We start from the raw sequence: 23,692 nt of genomic DNA on the forward strand, positions 1-23,692 counted from the left end.
ATCTCCTATAATGAAATAAACATAACAAAGTGATTGTTACTCTACCGTTATATCTCCTATAATGAAATAAACATAACAAAGTGATTGTTACTCTCCTGTAACATCTCCTGTAATGATATACACATAACAAAGTGATTGTTACTCTGCTGTAACATCTCCTATAATGATACAAACATAACAAAGTGATTGTTACTCTCCTGTTACATTTCCTGTAATGATATAAACATAACAAAGTGATGGTAACTCTCCTGTTACATCTCCTGTAATGATATAAACATAACAAAATGATTGTTACTTTGCTGTAACATCTCCTGTAATGATATAAACATAACAATGTGATTTTTCTCTGCTGTAATATCTCCTATAATGATATTGTCTACATTGTCATTTTAGGCTGCTTCCATATGCAAATATGACGCCAGAATAACCTGCAAACGAGCAGATTTGACTGTACATGTAACTTTAATCAGTGGCGACTTGACTGTACATGTAACTTTAATCAGTGGCGACTTGACTGTACATGTCACTTTAATCAGTGGCGACTTGACTGTACATGTAACTTTATTCAGTAGCGACTTGACTGTATATGTCACTTTAATCAGTGGCGACTTCATGACTGTACATGTAACTTTAATCAGTGGCGACTTGACTGTACATGTCACTTTAATCAGTGGCGACTTGACTGTACATGTAACTTTATTCAGTAGCGACTTGACTGTATATGACACTTTAATCAGTGGCGACTTCATGACTGTACATGTCACTTTAATCAGTGGCGACTTGACTGTACATGTCACTTTAATCAGTGGCGACGTTGCTATATACTACTGTAGTGTTAATCATAAAGAGAAACATCAATGCCGGCGAGCTTTACATGTTTTGATATTTTTGTTATCACAATCATTTTTATATTTTACATCATTATACAGATAATGTTTGTCCACAGATGATGGTAGCTCAAGCCCTTGACATTGCGGAAAACAAGATTGTCATCCGTGTCAAAAGAATGGGTAAGAAAAATGTGTACCTGATATAAAATTTTCGATTTCCATTTCATTCATATCCGGATAAGTAGTTAATATATATAAGTATGATTCCCAAGTAACATGTACATAAACAGTTTTACATAAAAACCAATGTTATAATATTGTTAAATAGTTTTCCTTGTAATACATGGGTCTTCTATCATTCCAGGATGTCACATATTAGTTGGTGGTATCGAGGGAAGGGGGTGCAGGGGCTTATGTTGCCAGTTTACTAGCGCACATATGGGATCTTCAGTCTAGTTTTATATTGACAACTCAATAATTATAATGTTAGGGTTAGTTTTAATCAGATAAATCATAAAGGAATTTTTTATTTTAAATTTTGTAGTTATGAATCAATAATGTATTCCTATCATTTAGCATGTATTTAAAAGCAGTATATGCTTTATTCATATCAAAAATTAAATATTTCTGTATAAAGCTGCTTTAACATAATATTATTTATACCCCCAAAACGAATTAAGGGGGTATATTGGAATCTCTTGTTTGACCGTCTGACCTTCAATCCGGAATATTGTGTCAACTGAATCTTAAACACTACTCAAGGCATTTCTCAAACTTAGCAACATAACTTCCTATGGTATTATATTGTGCTTTTTCGCTAGCTGTTTAATTTGAACAAAATTTCTTAGAATAATGCCCCTTTTGTTTAGTTTCTCACCCAGAGTATTGTGTCAATCGTAGCTTATACAGCACTGACGGGATTTCTCTCAAACTTGCCATCATACTTTCCTTTTATATGTTGCTTTGCCCTTTGCATGTTTCAAATTTGTCAGGTTTGGTATGGAAGTACACCTTTGGATGGTGGAATGTCAAGTACAAAAACAGGTCACTGCAATCTATGCGTTTACCTTTGATCTAATCCTTAACAGGCATACATTATTCTTTATACTTTTTCACCTGGAGTAACTAGCTTTGGTTTGCAAATATTTTGTTCAGATGGCAAAGTGCAATCACAAATAGCTGTATATCTACCTTATACAGTAGAAGTAAAACCGTATACTGTAGCAATGAAATACTACCTACCTTATAATGTAGCAATGAAATACTACCTACCTTATAATGTAGCAATACAATACCACCTGCCTTATAATGTAGCAATACAATACCACCTACCTTATAATGTAGCAATACAATACCACCTACCTTATAATGTAGCAATACAATACCACCTACCTTATACTGTAGCAATACAATACCACCTACCTTATAATGTAGCAATACAATACCACCTACCTTATAATGTAGCAATACAATACCACCTGCCTTATACTGTAGCAATACAATACCACCTACCTTATACTGTAGCAATACATTACCACCTACCTTATACTGTAGCAATACAATACTACCTACTGTACACTGTAGCAATGAAATACTACCTACCGTATACTGTAGAAATACAATACTACCTACTGTATACTGTAGCAAGGAAATACTACCTACCGTATACTGTAGCAATGAAATACCACCGACCTTATATTGAAGCAATGAAATACTACCTACCCCATACTGTAGCAATACAATACCACCTACTGTATACTGTAGCAATGAAATACTACCTACCGTATACTGTAGCAATGAAATACCACCTACCTTATATTGAAGCAATGAAATACTACCTACCTCATACTGTAGCAATACAATACCACCTACCTTATACTGTAGCAATGAAATACTACCTACCGTATACTGTAGCAATAAAATACTACCTACCTTATAGTGTAGCAATCAAATAAAACCTACCTTATACTGTAGCAATAAAATACGACCTACCTTATACTGTAGCAATAAAATACTACTTACACTATACTTAAGCTATAAAATACTACCTAACTTATACTATAGCAATAAAATACTACCGACCTTATACTGTAGTTATAAGGTAGCAGTATACTACATTTGTATCTATCTACTTATATGTATCAATAAAAGAACCATCTACCTAATGCTGTTGCAATAAAATAATACCTTCCTGATACTGTAGAATATTATAAATAGATACTTTTACTCTAACTATAAAAAAGAACATCTACTTATACTGTAGCAATTAAATATATATGTTGACTATTGACCCGATGGTAGACTTCTTCAGGATATGTTGTATAACCTAAAACACAAAAGGTGATGACGTCGTATACCGCAATGTTTGGCGCAGTATTTGTAATTCTAACGTCTGATTGGTTTACATGACGATAAAATTACTGCGCATTTTTGAGTTTTTTGCAAAATTATTTGTTTCTGTATTTACGTTCATTTCAGGCATCAGGCTCTAGACATAAAATACCTATCACCGTTCTACTAACGCCAAACATACATATGACCCCGATATCTGATACCGTTTGTGAATTTTCCAAAGGACTGGCTTTTATCGATTTATAGCTTCAATAGACCTTTTTCTATTGTTTTTGATAATACTATTATTTTCCTGTTTAACGTCAATGGCCATATCTGTTTGATAGTCACCTGTCATCAGCTCCCAATTGTACTGCTTATTAGCCCCCAGAGCCCACTCCAACCCAGGTGACACCCTGTGTATTGCATGGACTGACATTTACAAACCACGGATTACAGCCTTGACGATTTAATAATGCAGCATATATGGTATTAATTCAACAAACTTGGTAAAAGTGAGAGGAGATAAAATAAGTTGGTGGAATATTTTATGCATAAAATATTCATTCTGATATGTATTTGTTTAGAATGAAAACTGTATAGTTAAATGGAAATGTTTCCCACAGTTACCGTGAAATTGTACAATTTTGAACAGAAAAATAATCCATGAAAATTCTTGCTATTTTACCTGAAATAAAATTGTGATTAATGCTGTACAGGAAAAAAACTTAAAACTTGTGTATTTTTGCACTTTGAAATTTACCCTTAAAAGCCGATGTCCATGGCGTCCGGATAAAATGTCCTTCTTATATACAGGTGGAGGGTTTGGCGGAAAGGAGACTCGTAACGTCATTTACAGTGTACCTGTTGCCATAGCAGCGGCAAAGTAAGTAGAATTAAAGCTTGCTTTATCAACTCTTCAGCTAAATGGCATCCTGTAATGCAAAATATCATGGATATGTAACGGGCCTCCTGACATCTGATTGGCTGATGGTGTCCGGAGAAGTCTTATAGATGAGTTAGCATATCGCTCTATACTTTGCCTATTATAGACTTTCTACCAAATTCCTTGCCTTTTGCGTTGTTGACCACCTGTTTAATATTTATTACAATGCTGAGTTTTCAGTTTGTATTGGTATGCTGTGGTTTTTCACGCATCACTCTTATCGTTAAAATGTCCAGTACGGATAGGTACACGTTGGTTTCAAATGTAGAAATTGTAGTATGAATCAGTGCGTTGTTCTTTTATATATCAATCAATCATCAACTTTCATGAAAACTCAAAATATTTAAAATATTTAAACGTATAAATCTGCCTTTGTTTGAATATCTTGTTAACATGCTAGGTGAAAAAATAAAAGACATTACAATTTAGTACGCTGTGGTCACAACTCGATGTACGATAGAGGTTTGGAGATGCTCACTGTTTGGACCATACGCAATGACTGCCGAAACGATATATATATATATATAGAAAAGGGTCATCTAGATATTTACTTTAGTTATTAAAATATTGTCGTTTGCGATTGATAAAATATTTGAGCTTACTCTATATGAGACGTCAAGCGTGACGTTACTTGATTGGACAATCGGGACTCCTAGTCCACTCGTGGCGCAGTTTGACCAATTAGGATTTATCCCCGTCCCCAAATGGAATTAATGGTGATATTGAACTTCCACCAAGCACATTTCCATCAACTATAGGTATAACTTAGCTTATTTTTCTATGGCAGTGTGTACAAATGGTCATACCAATAGACATATCGCTGACTTTTTATTACTTGAAAACGAACTAGAAAGCTGTTCGAAAATTGTATAAAATAACAACTTTCTATTACATTACAAATATGCTATGTGTTTTACTAAAAGTCTTTATAAACTCTTAATTTGTTTTCCCAGTTATTGGATTTTGATTGACTAACTTTCAATTTTCTTAACTGTCAGCTAATGTTTAAGGAGGATTAGTTCTAACCAATAGACATGCTGCTCCTGGATCCTGGAGCTGTCTGGTTGCTTGAGGACAAGTTTGTTACCTTGTCATGACAGTTGTCAACCTCTTTGCCGTTAAAGTAGAAGTAGAAAGGTCTTCGCTGCCTAAAGGCCTACCAAACTATCCTGCTCCATATATACATGACGACTGTGTAAAGTGTTGAAAACTACAGTCCGCTTCCGTAGTTTAGTTAAATCCGTATGAAGGAATTCTCCCATGAAAACGAAGTTCTCTTGATGACCTAGAAACATATGCTGTAAATCTTACTTGTAATATCTAACTACCTTAGCATCCTCGTTGCTGATTACCTCCCCTTTAATTGGGTTGGACCCTTAGTTACAGGCAAATAATAATCAGTACAGTCCGAAATAGGGTTGGCAAAATTCTCCCCTATCACATCACAACCTCCTCTGTCTGCTATTTCGACAATTTCTTTCTTTCCTAGATGGCTACCATATACTCTTCCAGAGGTCCTACGGCTTCAATATACCTCAGTTGGCTAATTGTTTTTATTGCTAACAGTGGCATATTTTATTTCACTCTGTCGTGAACTAAAATTAAAAACGTCGATTCCTATTTATGTAAAAATGAACAGAAAACACCTCTGTACTGGTAGGAACCTACAACACACTCGTTCTCCAAGTGCACAAACAATGCGCATATGCAAGTAAACAAATCTTCCCAACTTAGCGGAATTACAAAAAAAAACACCGAAACGATCATTTAGGCATTTGGGTCCCTTGTTGTGAAAATTTAAATTGACAAAAAAAAAAAAAAATTTTTTTTTATAAAAAACAAAGTTCAAAAAGTCATAATTGCTTAAACAATAATAAACGTTTATGCGTGTATTATCGTGGAACGAGGGTAAACAAATGATTGAAACTATAATCAACGAAGATCGTTTGCGATCTGAGTTGATTATTTTCCCAACCTTTTCGAATTCCGATTTAATCAAGACATGTTTATGGCATGTTTTTATATATTATAGAGGAATAGTTATAAATATAGATATATTATGTATTATCTATATCTATTTTACTAAGTAGAATGTGACGAAAGCCTTTTTCGTGGTTACCTCAGTGTCCGTAAGCCTTTGATAAGCAACGAGACCTAGATACATATGTATAATATAATAATGTCAATGAAGCTGTTCTTTTGTGCGCGATTTCATTTGTCACGTGATGTCTACATGTATTCATTTTAGAACAAGCTGCGCGTTTTTATCATTTCTGACCCTGAGTGCAGTTCAAACTAACCATGATATATTTGGGTAGGATTTATAATTTTCTGTCACCATTCTGTCGACAGACGATAAACAATTACCACTGACGTCATGCTTTATGCCAGATGCTAATTCCAATCAATAATATCCACCAATCTATTGACACCGCTCATCAACATATGAAATCAGAATTTGACAGATTTAAAAACGCTATTTCTAGTCATCTTCGCAGTAAATTCAGCATAACATTCTGACCATGAGCTTGACAGATTTTAAGTAGATCTAGAGGTAAAATCTATTCATATTCCCGCTAGCAAATATTTAAATACATACAAAATTAAATGTGGGTATCCGACTTAATCGATAAATGAAACCAGCTCCAATACTCGCTTGTTTACCGGTGCATTTGCGGAGGACATTTTTTGAAAATAATACGCACGCACGCATAGTATTTCGTCCAACAATCCATGGTTATTAACCAATGGAAAGTGTCATTACATCGCTAACGTGGTAGAATTACAAATGTATTTCGAGTGCTATACAGAATTTATGGCCTTGTATATGTATTGTGTTAGGCATGGACGCCCTGTGAAGTGTATGTTGGACAGAGATGAGGACATGATTTCCTCAGGCGGTAGACATCCCTTCTACGGCAAGTACAAGGTAAGCTGGAACATATCGTTACAATCACAATAACTGTCTATCAATAAAAACGTTTTATTCATGTTTTTATACACTTTATTTTGTAAAGCTTTAAAGTTATTAATATGTTACAGTGATTTAGTTTGTATAGCATTTTAGCACATGTAAACAACCACATTTACCTTTAGTTAGTCTTATGAAGCAAATAAATAGTATGACAACTGAAGGTGTTCATCAGCTGATTAAAACGGCTTTTGGTGCATATTTTTAATGAAATTTCACTGAGGGTATTTATTGAAGTTTGGAGCTGCTCCTCATCCTATTTATTTTTAGTTTGTTTTAAAGAAATTAGATATAGAACAAATAATGCAATATGATCTTTATAAATATGTAACCTGTGTAATATTTGTTAACATTTATACAAGTTACATTGTAATCATATTATTTATATCTGCCCCCTAGGTTGGATTTACAAAGGATGGGAGGATTCTCGCTTTAGACATGGATATATACTCCAATGTGGGTTGTTCTCTGGACTTATCCAGACCTGTAAGTTTTTTTGTTAGTTATCGAGATACGTTTAGAGTCTATGGCGACATAGACACTGACGTTACAACTGACTATAAATTAAGTTTAACAAGAGTTGACAATGTAACGGATTGACGGCAGTATCCGGACCTCTGAACTCTTTATGGAGTAATGTTATAACCGATGATCAGTCTAGTACATTTATCGTACGAAATGCAATTTGAATAATCGACTAAATTCACGATCCTTGGATGTAAGGAGCGTACCAGGTATATGTATCCTTTGATGTGTACAACGGGTATATACCGGGTTCATGTCTCTTTACAGGTGCGTACCAGGTATAGGTCTCCTTACAGGTATACACCAGGTGCATGTCTCCTGACAGGTGTGTACCAGGTATATGTCTCCTTATAGGTATATACCGGGTACATGTCTCCTGACAGGTGCGTACCAGGTATAGGTCTCCTTACAGGTATATACCAGGTGCATGTCTCCTGACAGGTGTGTACCAGGTATAGGTTTCCTTACAGGTATATATCAGGTGCATGTCTCCTGACAGGTGTGTACCAGGTATATGTCTCCTTACAGGTATATACCAGGTGCATGTCTCCTGACATGTGTGTATGAGGTAATTGTCTCTTAATATATGTGTATCAGGTATATATCTCTTTCTAGGTGTGTACTAGTTATATATCTTCTTATAAGTGTGTACCAGGTATATGTCTCTAAACAGGTGTGTACCATATATGTCATCGTACGGTTATATACTATTTATTTTCGCCTTACTGATGTTTACCAGGTATATATCGCCGTACAGGTGTGTATCTGGTAGATATCTCCGTGCAGAGGTGTACCAGTAATATGTCTCCTTATAGCTGTGAACCTATGTCTCCTTACAGTTGAGTATCTATGTCTCTTTACACATGTGTATTTATGTCTCTTTCCAGCTGTGCACATATGTCTCCTCACAGCTGTGCACCTATGTCTCCTTACAGCTGTGCACCTATATCTTCTTACAGTTGTGTATCTAGGTCTCCTTACAGCTGTGAACATATGTATTCTTACAGCTGAGTAAATATGTTTCTTTACATATGTGTATATATGTCTCCTCACAGCCATGTACATATGTCTCCTAACAGCTGTGTACCCATATCTCCTTACAGCTGTGTACCGATATCTCCTTACAGCTGTGTACCGATATCTTCTTACATCTGTGTACCTATATCTCCTAACAGCTGTGTACCGATATCTCCTTACAGCTGTGTACCGATATCTCCTTACAGCTGTGTACCGATATCTCCTTACAGCTGTGTACCGATATCTCCTTACAGCTGTGTACCTATATCTCCTTACAGCTGTGTACCTATATCTCGTAACAGCTGTGTACCGTTATCTCCTTACAGCTGTGTACCGATATCTCCTTACAGCTGTGTACCGATATCTCCTAACAGCTGTGTACCGATATCTCCTTACAGTTGTGTACCTACATTGTATATCTCCTTACAGCTGTGTACATATTTAAGCATTGAACTGTTTTTGTTTGGTATTTATGATCTATTTGAATGACACAGCTTTGCAAGCAAACAATCATTATGCGCGCATAAATACCATACAAAAACTGTTCAATACTTATATTTACGTTTTCTCTGCCTCTTATGTTCTTTTTTAATTTATAATTTATATCTAAAATTAAAAATGCCCGCCTTATCGAAGGTCCACACAATTTCGTTCAATAGTTTGAACAGCGTATTGTCGCGTGCTGATTGGCAAACAAAGTAGTACTTTGAAATTTTAACAAACACTTCAATTTTATTCCACAATTCAGTATCAATACAATTGATATGTCTATAGGATGATTTAATTTATCAATAGAACTCTGAGCTGAAAGTTAGATTTGAAATTGTTTCGATTTTCCCCGGAACAAATTTCGCGCATGTACAAATACAGTGAACACCATAAATCCGACCTTGCCCTCCACGAGGGAGTTATTTTTGGAAGTTTTTGTGAAGAATCCAGGCGTGAATTTATTTGTTGATTGTATGGGAACCTGACAACAGTCGGTAGATTCTATAACAGCATCGTTATTTGAGATGTCGTCAGAAACTGAGGAATGGTGGATGCGAGACGTATGAAACTGATATCGTTTGAAGTGAGTGATCTTGCGACGGAGCACAGGGGTTCGTTACAAATGTCTGAAATGTTTATGTGTGCTGTGACTCATATCAGTAGGTCTGTAACATATGTGTCAGTAGATCTATAGAATATGTGTATTTCAGACATTTGTAACGAACCCCTGTTGATCAGTGCAGTGTAACAGACAATATTTCTGATAAATTGCATGTCAGAGCGTTAAAATTGTTTCTATTGCCGGCATTGGTGATTTCAACCGATATGCATTTTGTACGATATTGCAGAACTTGGTCTTGTTTTCGTTGTAATAAAAGTGTTTTTATTTTATTTTTTATTTTGCACATAAATTTACAATGACATTGTCAAATCTCACAATGCCCAGCGTTATTTCAGCAGCCGTCATGTTTATTTATATTGGATATTCCGTAAAGTGTTGTATTAATACGCTAAGAATTGTGTCTCGTGATGCATGGTATTTAAAGTCCCATCAACGACACAGCTTTCAAAGAGGCTATATAGTGACAATGCCATGCAAATGTAAATTTATCTCCTTACAGCTGTAAACATATGTCTCTTTACAGCTGTGTACCTATATTTCCTTACAGCTGTGTGGCTACATTTCCTAACAGCTGTGTACCTATATCTCCTTACAGCTGTGTACCTATATCTCCTTACATCTGTGTACCTATATCTCCTAACAGCTGTGTACCGATATCTCCTTACAGCTGTGTACCTATATCTCCTTACATCTGTGTACCTATATCACCTTACAGTAGTGTACTTGTATCTCCTTACAGCTGTGTGCCTATATCTCCTTACAGCTGTGTGCCTACATCTCATTTCAGCTATGTACCTATATCTCCTTACAGCTGTGTACCTATATCTCCTTACAGCTGTGTGCCTACATCTCCTTTCAGCTATGTACCTATATCTCCTTACAGCTGTGTGCCTACATCTCCTTACAGCTCTGTACCTATATATCTCATTACAGTTGTGTACCGATATCTCCTTACAGCTGTGTACCTATATCTCCTTACAGCTGTGTACATATATCTCCTTACAGCTGTGTACCTATATCTCCTTACATCTGTGTACCTATATCTCCTTACAGCAGTGTGCCTATATCTCCTTACAGCTGTGTGCCTATGTCTCCTCACAGCTGTGTACCTATATCTCCTTACAGCTGTGTACCTATAACTCCTTACAGCTGTGTACCTATATCTCCTTACAGCTGTGTGCCCATATCTCCTCACAGCTGTGTACATATATCTCCTCACAGCTGTGTACCTATATCTACTTACAGCTGTGTACATATATCTCCTTACAGCTGTATACCTATTTCTCCATACAGCTTTGTGCCTACATTTCCTTACAGCTGTGTACCTATATCTCCTTCCAACTGTGTACCTATATCTCCTTACAGCTGTGTACCTATATCTCCTTACAGCTGTGAACATATGTCGCTTTACAGCTCTGTACCTATATATCTCATTACAGATGTGTACCGATATCTCCTTACAGCTGTGTACCTATATCTCCTTACAGCTGTGTACCTATATCTCCTTACATCTGTGTACCTATATATCCTTACAGCAGTGTATTTATATCTCCTTACAGCTGTGTACCTATCTTTCCTTACAGCTGTGTGCCTATGTCTCCTCACAGCTGTGTATCTATATCTCCTTACATCTGTGTACCTATATCTCCCTACAGCAGTGTACCTATATCTCCTTACAGCTGTGTGCCTATGTCTCCTCGCAGCTGTGTACCTATATCACCTTACAGTAGTGTACTTATATCTCCTTACAGCTGTGTGCCTATATCTCCTTACAGCTATGTGCCTTTGTCTCCTCACAGCTGTGTACCTACATCTCCTCACAGCTGTGTACCTATATCTCCTTACAGCTGTGTACATATATCTCCTTTTAGCTGTGTACTTATATCTCCTTACATCTGTGTACCTATATATCCTTACAGCAGTGTACTTATATCTCCTTACAGCTGTGTACCTATATCTCCTTACAGCTGTGTGCATATGTCTCCTCACAGCTGTGTACCTATATCTCCTTACATCTGTGTACCTATATCTCATTACAGCAGTGTACCTATATCTCCTTACAGCTGTGTGCCTATGTCTCCTCGCAGCTGTGTACCTATATCTCCTTACAGAAGTGTACTTATTTCTCCTTACAGCTGTGTGCCTATATCTCCTTACAGCTTTGTGTCTATGTCTCCTCACAGCTGTGTACCTACATCTCCTCACAGCTGTGTACCTATATCTCCTTACAGCTGTGTACATATATCTCCTTACAGCTGTGTACCTATGTCTCCTCACAGCTATGTACCTATATATCCTGACAGCTGTGTACCTATATCTCCTTACAGCTGTGTACCTATATCTCCTTACAGCTGTTAACATATGTCTCTTTACAGCTGTGTACCTATATCTGCTTACAGCAGTGTACCTATATCTCCTAACAGCTGTTAACTTTATGTCTCTTTACAGCTCTGTACCTATATATCTCATTACAGCTGTGTACCTATATCTCCTTACTGCTTTGTACCTATATCTCCTTACAGCTGCTTACATATATCTCCTTACAGCTGTGTACATATATCTCCCCACATCTGTGTACCTATATCTCCTGACAACTGTGTACCTATATCTCCTTACAGCTGTGTACCTATATCTGCTTACAGCTGTTAACATATGTCTCTTTACAGCTCTGTACCTATATATCTCCTTACAGCTGTGTACCTATATCTCCTTACAGCTGTGTACCTGTATCTCTTTACAGCTGTGTACTTATATATCCTTACAGCTGTGTACCTATATCTCCTTACAGCTGTGCACCTATGTCTCCTTACGTCTGTGTGCCTATGTCTCATTGCAGCTGTGTTTCTATGTCTCCTTGCAGCTGTGTTTCTATGTCTCCTTGCAGCTGTTTCTATGTCTCCTTGCAGCTGTGTTTCTTTGTCTCCTTGCAGCTGTGTTTCTATATCTCCTTGCAGCTGTGTTTCTATGTCTCCTTGCAGCTGTGTTTCTATGTCTCCTGTATCTGTGTATCTAGGTCTCCTTTCAGCTGTGTTTCTATGTCTCCTGTAGCTGTGTATCTATGTCTCCTGTAGCTATGTTTCTATGTCTCCTGTAGCTGTGTTTCTATGTCTCCTATAGCTGTGTATCTAGGTCTCCTTATAGCTGTGTTTCTATGTCTCCTGTAGCTGTGTTTCTATGTCTCCTGTAGCTGTGATCCTATGTCTCCTTGCAGCTGTGCTCCTATGTCTCCTTGCAGCTGTGTTTTGTCTCCTGTAGCTGTGTATCTAGGTCTCCTTATAGCTGTGTTTCTATGTACCTATGTTTGCTTACAGGTCATCGAGAGAGCAATGTTCCACTCTGATGGATGCTACAACATTCCAAACATCCGAGTAACTGGACGGTTATGTCGGACCAACATAGCTTCAAACACTGCTTTCCGCGGCTTTGGTGGACCGCAGGGAAATTTTCTGTCAGAAACGTACATGGCTGACATTTCAACTGCTCTGGAAATGTCCCCTAATAAGGTAAGATAAAACTATTGGTATTTTAGCCATTTTTGTTGTGACATTATGTACCATAGGTCAAAATCATCGGGTCAAAGGTCAATGCCAATTTTGGAAGTTTTAACTGGTAAACGTTTTGTTATAACATTATGAAGCAAAGTTGGTCAGAATTAATTGGGGATCTACATATGCAATTAGTTATCATGCTGTCCATATGTCTGTATATCCTCTGTCCGTCCGTCTGTTTGTCCGTAAGCACTTAGTGATTATCTCAGGAACCAGAAGCCAAAGTTTCTGCAATTTCACATGGATATACATTGTGATACAGATATTCAATAGGGGTTTTAAAACATCCGAATGTCAAGGTGAAGGTCACTGATACAGGTGGTATACTATCATAATCACATTGTATATGACCGTGTTTGCACAGTGGACACGAGCTAATTTTTCAGATAAGATACCAAACGAGCATGTTTTCATTATTCTTCAGGTTTTAAAGCTTTAAAATCACAGGTGGCATATATAAATATGGCTATATATTCTGTGTGAATAACGCCATGACCTATTTTCATGACCTATAGTCCAAGATGGTAAACGTAGCTTTTGCTTAAATGGAGGATATATAGTCAGTCACACAGCGGGGCCCTTGATGACCTGTCAGTGTTTTAGTTTTTCATTCGTGATATAAGATAATGTAATCGACACCGTAAAACTGTTTAATTCACTTATTTGCACAATTTACGTGATTAATGCGGAACCATTCAAACGGTGTTTTATTTATACAGAGCAACATCAAATTGAGTTCTAATACTAGGAATTTGTAAACTAAAATAAAATGAAAAAAGTGAACTCATGAGGGGTGAGAAAAAGCCCTTACACATAACAGGACGAAATTGGGCTGTTTCAGGTAGCAGAGTACAGTAGAAATGGCTTGACCCTAAAAATAAAGGGCATGTCTCGGATAAACATGGATAGCTGATTCATCCTGCACAACACACCTACATATATATATATATATTTATAAACTACATTTGAATACTGTTTTTGTAGAAGAATGATAGTTTTTTCAAAAAGTGATTTCCACAGATTTGGGACTTGTGAAAACCATGGTTACCACATCAAAAAAAAATCAAAAAATGCAAAATATTTTTTAACCCAAAATTTGACCCCCGCAAGTAGATTTTTTTTTCTTAAAACCTGTCTGAAGTTAAATATCGCCTATTCGGTAACAGAAATACTCACGTTTTAGCATAGGTCATTCCGGTGGATTTTTTACAATATTTACACATGAGCTGGGTACAAAAATAGACTACATGCTTTTTGTTGTGTAGACACAGATTTGTAAATGCCCAAAACTGTAGTCTCAAACCAAATTCGATTTTATTTTTTTGAAATATATGAAGCTCACATAGTCCCCTTCATCATATATGTGCCAACTTTAGTGCTGATTTTTTTTTTTTTAATGTTGATACATGCTATATTACAGGGGTTATTCATTGTATAAAAATATCACCGATGGCCACCGTACGCTACTGTACTCTGCTACCTTATTCTTTTTCCCAAAATTTAATCAAAACCTTTTAAATGTCTGGAAAATGACACAATGAACAAAAAGATGTATCCGTTTCCTTTCTCACCTTAACAGTGACCGAGTAATATGAATTCTCCTGAAATGTGAATTTTTACCAATTCTGCTCTCAAACTACCAACAAAGGTAGGTAATCTGAAAAATTAAAACTTGAATAGGTTTGGAGTTTTCAGGAATAACATTTCTTTTTGGGTGAAATATGATGCTTTACGATCATATGCATATGAAAAACAAAACAGGACAGTGATACTAGGATGTTTCTGTCTTGTGTGATGACGTCATATTTACTGTGTTGTCATCATAACTAATGACGTCATGAATGGGCATCTATGACATCATCAAGGCTCACTGATATCAAAATGAATACCAGGAAACGAATCACAACAACAAACTAGCAACAGACACACTTCCCGTAACCGATGAACAGCACAAAAATGTCAGATATTCTGAAACATCAGACAAATGACACCATAGCGACCGTTGTTTACTTTCCTCGCCTAGAATTGACAGTGACCCCAGACATTGTTCATTTAACATATTTCACTAGAAAAAAAAGTTTTCTTCAGCTGTATTTATGGAAATAAAATTTGTTGACATTATTGACTTTGTTAATTTAATCTGTATGCTGAATCAAGTGGGAAAAAAACATAAAATAGTGTAATTAGAATGAAAACAGATATTTTACCCATTTTCAATAAATACAACTTTATGTGTTAATAACCAGGATAACAGGTGCTGAACTGAGTGAAACAGACTGAAATCTAGTCTGAATGCATCAGGAAATAACCTGTGAATTTTTTGTTGTTTGGTATCAACTTTACCAATTGCGCAACTGACACATATGTGATGAATTGTGAAGTGCCTGTGAAAAGGGCGAGTTACCCCCCTTTATACATCCACAGGTAATAGGCTATTGACCTATATATTGACCTATATATGTAACTTTTTAAACGTTTTTGAGTAGTTTTAAGCAATAATGAATGAAAGTGAAGCTGAATCAAGGATAAAAAGGCTTTTTTTCAGAAAAAAATAAATGTCTGTGTTTATAAGGTAGCAGAGTACAGTAGAAATGGCTTGACCCTAAAATATTTGACCCCCGCAAGTAGATTTTTTTTCTTAAAACCTGTCTGAAGTTAAATATCGCCTATTTGGTAACAGAAATACTCAGGTTTAGCATAGGTCATTCCGGTGGATTTTTCACAATATTTACACATGTGCTGAGTACAAAAATAGACTACATGAAAAGCTAGCTTTTGTTGTGTAGACACAGATTTGTAAATGCCCAAAACTGTAGTCTCAAACCAAATTCAAATTATTATTTTTTGAAAAATTATGAAGCCCACATAGTCCACTTCATCATGTATATGCCAATTTTAGTGCTGATTTTTTTATTTTTTTTTTATACATGTTATATTACATGTGTTATTCATTGTATAAAAAAATCACCCATGGCCACCGTACGCTACTGTACTCTGCTACCTCAGCCTGGGGCTAATATTCTGTAACATCCATACCTCAGCTTCGCTTCAGTTGGGATTATATCATAGAAGTTTACTCCTTGTCCAACTTGATTGTTCTCGGTTGAAGATAATATATTTCATTATACCAACATAAGTGTACCTTAGAACCCCAGTTTGAGAGCTACACTTTTATGTAAAACCTGGCAAGGGAGGGCATGAAAGAAATCTTTGAAGTTAAAGTGTACGTTTTAAGGTGATTTTCTGAAGCGAGACGCCTTCTGGATGTCATTAACTGAGCAATTATTAAACAAACTTTAATCTTACAGCATACCTCTGGTATATTTAATTATTTTTCCTGCTGTTCTAAATGTCTTCTTGGTTAATTTGTACGCTATGTACGCAAATCTACTCATATTTTTGGTTCCATTTGTAATATCAATGTCGATCTTCACCAAATTCCTGCGTAAGAGACAGTCAAATAAACATCATTATATAAGTATAAGGATAGAAAAAAACTACACTCAGGAGTTTAGAAATTTTTGAGCTGACTGTTATTCCACAACTAAGGGTAGATGTATGTGATTGTTTTTCTAGGTGAGGGAAATAAACATGTACAATGAGGGAGACCTAACCCATTTTAACCAGCCTCTTGATAATTGTAACATACGACGGTGCTGGGAGGAATGTTTACAACGCAGTGAGGTCCATCGAAGAAGTCGGGAGGTCGAAATCTTCAACAGGTCGGTAGATCATATTGAGTGATCACGGAGCCATTAAACACACTAATACGAATACACCAGCACACCTCAAGCGAACAGCGATAGATGACACATCTGGTGTAAATTAACCTACATTCTTCCTCCAACACACAGGCATACATTACACACATAGATATATACACACAATTACACCTCCTTCAGTACACAGGCATACATTACACACGTGGATATATATACACAATTACACCTCCTTCAGCACACAGGCATACATTACGCACATATATATATATACACACAATTACACCTCCTTCAGCACACATGCATACATTACACACGTGGATATATATACACACAATTACACCTCCTTCAACACACAGGCATACATTACACACATATATATATATGTATCTATAATTAAATGTCCATGTGAAGGAAGAAAATATAGAAAAAAATAAGATTAACGACCGACTAAAAGACTAGCTGCTTTCACCCTTAACAGGGCTCTTCAGGTTTATTCAAAAGAACAACGTCATGACGTCACAATTACATGTCATCACACTACAATAGTAACGTGACGTCACGAAGTACACAAGATTGGTGGACAATTTAGCGTAAAATTTTACTGTGAGACTTGGTTTTAATATTTTGATTAGTTGGTCTTCTTTCGTTTATCTTAAAATAGTGTCTGATGAAAATAGTTGATACAAAGGTAATACATTAAATTTATCTCCAGCACATTCATGAATATGTTTGTTAACATGAAGATTTCGTAAAGAATCAGTTCTAGTTTGTTGTCTATGTACAGTCATACGTGTTCTGAGTTCATTACCGGTTTGACCGATGTAAAAATCACCACATTTAGAACAAACGATTGCATAAATTACATTTTTTGATTTACAATTCATATTTACCTTCACAGTAAATTTCAAACCATTCTTGAAAATAAAAGTATTACACTCGATAATCATAGGACATGTAGCACATCTTGGTGTCTTACATTTGGATACTTTTGGTGTTACACAAGAATTATCAAACTTAGAACATGTCAACATACGTTTCAAGTTTTTAGGTTGGCGTCTACAGTGTAAAATAGCATGTTTATTAAAAATGTTTCTCATACGCCTGCTACTTTGCTTTAACTCTTCACATTTGTTCTTTATCACAGGAAACATATTACAATTCCGTGGATTGAAAGAAGAAACAAAAGGAACTCACTTTGATTCATCCTTTAGTTTTTGTAGACGGGAAGTAAAGGGTCCCTTTTCAATAGCTTTCTGTATACCATGTTCTATTATCTCAGTAGGAGAACATTGAGCTTTAAGGTATTGCTTTAGTTGACTGAGTCTAGCAATTTGAGCTTGTTGGTCACTGACGATAGTGGCAATCCGTGAGGCAAGATTAAAAGGAATATTAACTTTAGTGTGTTAACTGTGGTTAGAGTAAACATTTAGATAATTATGTGCATCTGTAGCCCTTACAATATAAATCCTTTGTAGTCTTATTTGTATCTAGTTGAACTTAAACATCTAAGAAAGGTAAAGACGTTTCGCTACACACCATCGTATAACAAATAGAAGGATGTAAAGAATTCAATAGGTTTTGAAATTCATTTAAATTCTTATCAGAAGGCCATATAACAAATCAATCGTGAAGGAACATTACAAAATTATTTCTGATAAATTCAGTAAAGTTTTCCCCAAACTTTGTTTCAAACTTAGAATAAAGTGTTTCCTCTAAGTATCATAAAACTAAGGTTGCATATGTAGGGGCAACTTTAGTTCCCATCGCTGTACCCTTAATCTGTTGAAAGTATTCTTGTTCAAAATAAAAAGAATTACGATTGAGGACAATGTCTAGAGTCTAGAACTAACAACATCAAAAGAAACAAGTTTAGCATTATGTGGGACCTGTTTAGATAAACGGCTCAGAAAGTCAAAATCGTCTTTGATATAACTGTTTACACTTGTGCATAAAGGTTTAAGAATGAGGTCTACAAGATGACTCAAACGTTGCGTTGCACTATTAGGGCCGCCTACTATGGGTCTAAACTTCAAATCCGTAGAATTTTCAAATTCAATATGTACAGTTTTGTTCTTCTATAGCGTTACTTATAATAGAGGTTTTGTGGATTTTAGGCAAACCATAGAAATAACTAGTTTTATGCATAAAATTGACAAGATAATCTATCTCCTTTTCATTAAGGCATGCTTCATGTGTCCGTATTAGCTCGTTGATTAATATACGGGTTTCCGCATCGAAATCGTCACTTGCCGAAGCATAAAATTCAACATTACTAAGCATGTTATGTATGCATTTATAATAGAAATCTCTATTCATGACCACTACTGCATTGCCTTTATCAGCCGGTTTGATAATAATAGAGGTATCATTTCCTAAAGAATCCAAAGCACATTTCTGTCTGTAAGACATTTTACTTTTTACGTGTTTATGATTATCATTATGTAAAGGAATCTTTTTTTAACTATCAATGACCTCTTCTTAATATTTGTCCGAACTTCTTGGTGGATTCCATTGCGAATTGTTATGGACTAACGCCGTTGTTTCCAACGGTTCGCTATCACCGTCTTCGTCACAAAACTTATCGCATAGACGAAGTCTTCTGCAGAATATTTTAGAATGTCCGCCTGAAGGTCTTCATTATCGTTTTTATCTGGTGTTGGACAAAATTTAAGACCCTTCGATAGCAAACAATTTCATCTTTTGTTAATTTTCTTTTAGATAGATTAATTACCTTAGGGAGAACTCCCTCTACCATATTTGTTTTAATTTTGTCTCTTGGGTGACGTAGCTCCTTCTTTTTGTTCCTCTGCCTTTGTTTACAGTTGGACAATGTCCTAAAAAATGGTTGTTTACACTTTGGCCTATATATGTCGTCATCGATTTACGATAGATTCCATGTGTTCCTGAAATGTCGTCTTGCCTACTGTAAGCTTTTTCTTTCGCAAATCTATGAAGTTTCGGACGAGTGACGCTGTAGTGTTTAGTCGCTGTTGTTGACTTCTTCACAGAGTAGACAGGTGTTTTAACACTTTCAGCATATGATGTCGTAGGTTGTAATTTCCGTCCAGTATCTCTAGCTGGCGCATTTTCTCTAGTTTGCGAGGCGGGCGTCTCATAATACAGGCAATTATGACACACATGAATATATTTTCAAGAATGGTTTTAAATTAACTGTGAAGGTAAATATGAATTGTAAATCCAAAAAATGTAATTTATGCAATAGTTTGTTCTAAATGTGGTGATTTTTACATCGGTCAAACCGGTAATGAATTAGAACACGTATGACTGTACATAGACAACAAACTAGAATTGATTCTTTACGAAATCTTCATGTTAACAAACATATTCATGAATGTGCTGGAGATAAATTTAATGTATTACCTTTGTATCAACTATTTTCATCAGACATTATTTTAAGATAAACGAAAGAAGACAAACTAATCTAAATATTAAAACCAAGTCTCAACAGGCCACAGTAAAATTTTACGCTAAATTGTCCACCAATCTTGTGTACTTCGTGACGTCACGTTACTATTGTAGTGTGATGACATGTAATTGTGACGTCACGACTTTGTTATTTTGAATAAACCTGAAGAGCCCTGTGAAGGGTGAAAGCAGCTAGTTTTTTAGTCGGTCGTTAATCTTATTTTTTCTATATGTATGTATACATACAGGCATGCATGACACATATTATTATATATATATACACAATTACACCTCCTTCAACACACAGGCATACATGGCATACATGGATATATACACACAAGTACACCTCCTCCAACACACAGGCATGCATTACACACATAGATATATATACACAAACACACCTCCTCAAGCATGCAGGCATACCTGACACACATGGATATATATACACAATTACACCTCCTTAAACATACAGGCATGCATGACACACGAGGATATATACACACAAAGATACCTCCTTCACCACACAGGCATACATTACACACATGGATATATATATACGAACCACACCTCCGTCATCATACAGGCATACATTGCACACATGGATATATATACACAAACACACCTCTTTCAACACACAGACATACATCACATACATGGATATATACACACAAACACACCTCTAGTACAAAGGAATACCTGACACGCATGGATATATACACACAAGCACACCTCCTTCACCACACAGGCATACATTGCACACATGGATATATACACACAAACACACCTCTTTCAACACACAGGAATACCTGACACGCATGGATATATACACACAAGCACACCTCCTTCAACACACAGGCATACATTACACACATGGATATATATACACAAACACACCTCCTCTAGCACAAAGGCATACATGACATACGTGGATATATACACACAAACACACCTCTTTCAACACACAGACATACATGACATACATGGATATATACACACAAGCACACCTCCTTCACCACACAGGCATACATTGCACACATGGATATATACACACAAACACACCTCTTTCAACACACAGGCATACATGACATACATGGATATATACACACAAGAACACCTCTTTCAACACACAGGCATACATTATACACATGGATATATATACACAAACACACCTCCTCTAGCACAAAGGCATACATGACATACATGGATATATACACACAAGCACACCTCCTTCAACACACAGGCATACATTACACACATGGATATACACATGAATATTGTCTCCAGCACACTCGCATACATCCCGCGCACCAGGGTTAAATACACCATGAGATTGTTAAGAACACCGAGTTATATATAACATATATTGAGCCACCTCTTTATGCTGTTGATTTGACGTTAACCCCTATATACTTATGTATAAAGTATGTAGAAATATAGAAACATTAATTAACTTGTAAGAAATATGCCTCAGTGTCATTTCATATATGATAGTTGCATAATTTTTATTGTTGCAGTGAAAACCGTTGGAAGAAAAGAGGTATATCTGTAATCCCTGTCAAATTTGGAATATCCTTCACTGCGAAATTCATGAATCAAGTATGTGATATTAAACAATAATGTTTTTAAGCGTAAAAAAAGTGTTTTAAAATATAGAATTTTGTTGTGCAAGTATATTATAAGGGATCTCCTTTTCTGAAATAAATAATGATAATGTTTGGACTGGGAGGTATTTGAAAGAGGTGACTAGTCTGTCACTGTATGCAATGTTCACTGTATAAATCAAAGCTCTAAGACTTTGAATGGCTATCGGAATGTAATGATGTGACAGAGAGAAAACAATAAAACTTCACAAATGAAAAATATCAATTTCAATTGGAATGTTGAATGCTTCTATGTTAGAATAAAAACAATAATGAACTGATGTTTCAAACATCATAACGTTAATGTGACAGGCGGGGGCTTTGGTGATGATCTACCGAGACGGTTCAGTGCTGATTGCTCATGGGGGGACAGAGATGGGACAGGGCCTCCATACCAAGATGATACAGGTATCATACTTTACTTAATCTTATTCACCTGCATTTGCTTAGAATATCGTATCCAGCCAAGTTGGAATCGTATCTACTTTCAGTTATCCAGAATTGTGTACCCATAGCTAGGCTATATATAATCAGTTGAAGGACACAGTGATGCAACACTACATTAAACTATTCGATCTTTATTTGCTGCAAAACATATCTGACCTTTTGTTCGGACATATTCAATTATCTCACTGAAGGTATGAGCTGATAGTATAAATACAGACCCTGAGACCTTGGTACGTAAACCAGATTTGAAGTGCTTACTTAATGAAAACATGTAAGAAACACAGCACTTAAGACCCCACATTATGAAGAGGAAAGGAACCATTTACACATGCTATACTGGGTACATTACAATGACGACAACGAATAAACGTTTGCAGAAACTCTATCGTATTATGTTTTCATCTTTTCTTTGAAAGTCTGAAGTCTTCTTCATTTGGCAATAATGTTAGAGGCATGAAAACAAAGAGCATTAATATATAATTATTATGAAAACTTATCAGTACTTCAATATTTCCATTTAAGGTGGCCAGCAGAGCTTTGAAGATTTCTATGTCGAAAATCCATATCAGTGAGACAACTACTAACACTGTCCCAAACACCTCGCCGACAGCAGCCAGCGCCAGCTCCGACCTCAACGGGATGGCCATCAAGGTCAATGCTCTCTATACTGTTTTTAGACCATACGAAATTTGTTTTGTTGATCTTTATGAAAGCAATAGTGCATAAAAACATTTGTGTAGTTGGAGACTATTTGTTTTAAAAAGGGGGGATTTAAAGTATTCCAGTTTCCTGCTGCATTAAGACCTTCTGCACTCTATCTGGCACACGAGTTTGATCCATATATATATGGGAAAGTTTTGTTTTATAACTGCTGTAAAATATATAAAGCAGAGAGGTCCATGTTGTTCTGTCTATCATGTCAATTGTTCCTATCTTCATTATGTGTCTCATTTAAAAGGGAGACATCTATTTATGTTCTGCAAAAACAAGTTGTTACTTGTTTAACTTTTTGTCACAAGATACCTAATCATCAATAATTAGATGAATGTATTTCAATATCTGTTATGCATGTTCTGCTTACATAATAACGTATCACAGCAAAAGATTGTTTTGTTGACAATTATGATGTTTTTTATCGGAAATCTAAATAACGCCAGTAAACAATGTCCTCTATTGTC

The 23,692-nt window shown here is 36.0% G+C and overlaps 1 protein-coding gene across 1 annotated transcript in view; it reads left to right on the forward strand.

Moving 5' to 3' along the window:
• LOC110461878 (xanthine dehydrogenase/oxidase-like) overlaps window positions 1-23,692 on the forward strand; it is a 71,470-nt gene that overhangs the window by 36,308 nt on the left and 11,470 nt on the right. The window contains exons 8-16 of the mRNA XM_021515598.1: window positions 947-1,010; window positions 3,978-4,047; window positions 6,949-7,036; window positions 7,478-7,564; window positions 13,043-13,234; window positions 16,856-17,001; window positions 21,942-22,023; window positions 22,380-22,475; window positions 23,037-23,165. Of these exons, the coding sequence (XP_021371273.1) occupies window positions 947-1,010; window positions 3,978-4,047; window positions 6,949-7,036; window positions 7,478-7,564; window positions 13,043-13,234; window positions 16,856-17,001; window positions 21,942-22,023; window positions 22,380-22,475; window positions 23,037-23,165 (954 nt within the window). The remainder of the gene's footprint in view (window positions 1-946; window positions 1,011-3,977; window positions 4,048-6,948; window positions 7,037-7,477; window positions 7,565-13,042; window positions 13,235-16,855; window positions 17,002-21,941; window positions 22,024-22,379; window positions 22,476-23,036; window positions 23,166-23,692) is intronic.

Source organism: Mizuhopecten yessoensis, unplaced genomic scaffold, assembly GCF_002113885.1.
Source record: "Mizuhopecten yessoensis strain PY_sf001 unplaced genomic scaffold, ASM211388v2 scaffold10697, whole genome shotgun sequence".
Classification (NCBI taxonomy): Eukaryota; Metazoa; Mollusca; class Bivalvia; order Pectinida; family Pectinidae; genus Mizuhopecten; species Mizuhopecten yessoensis.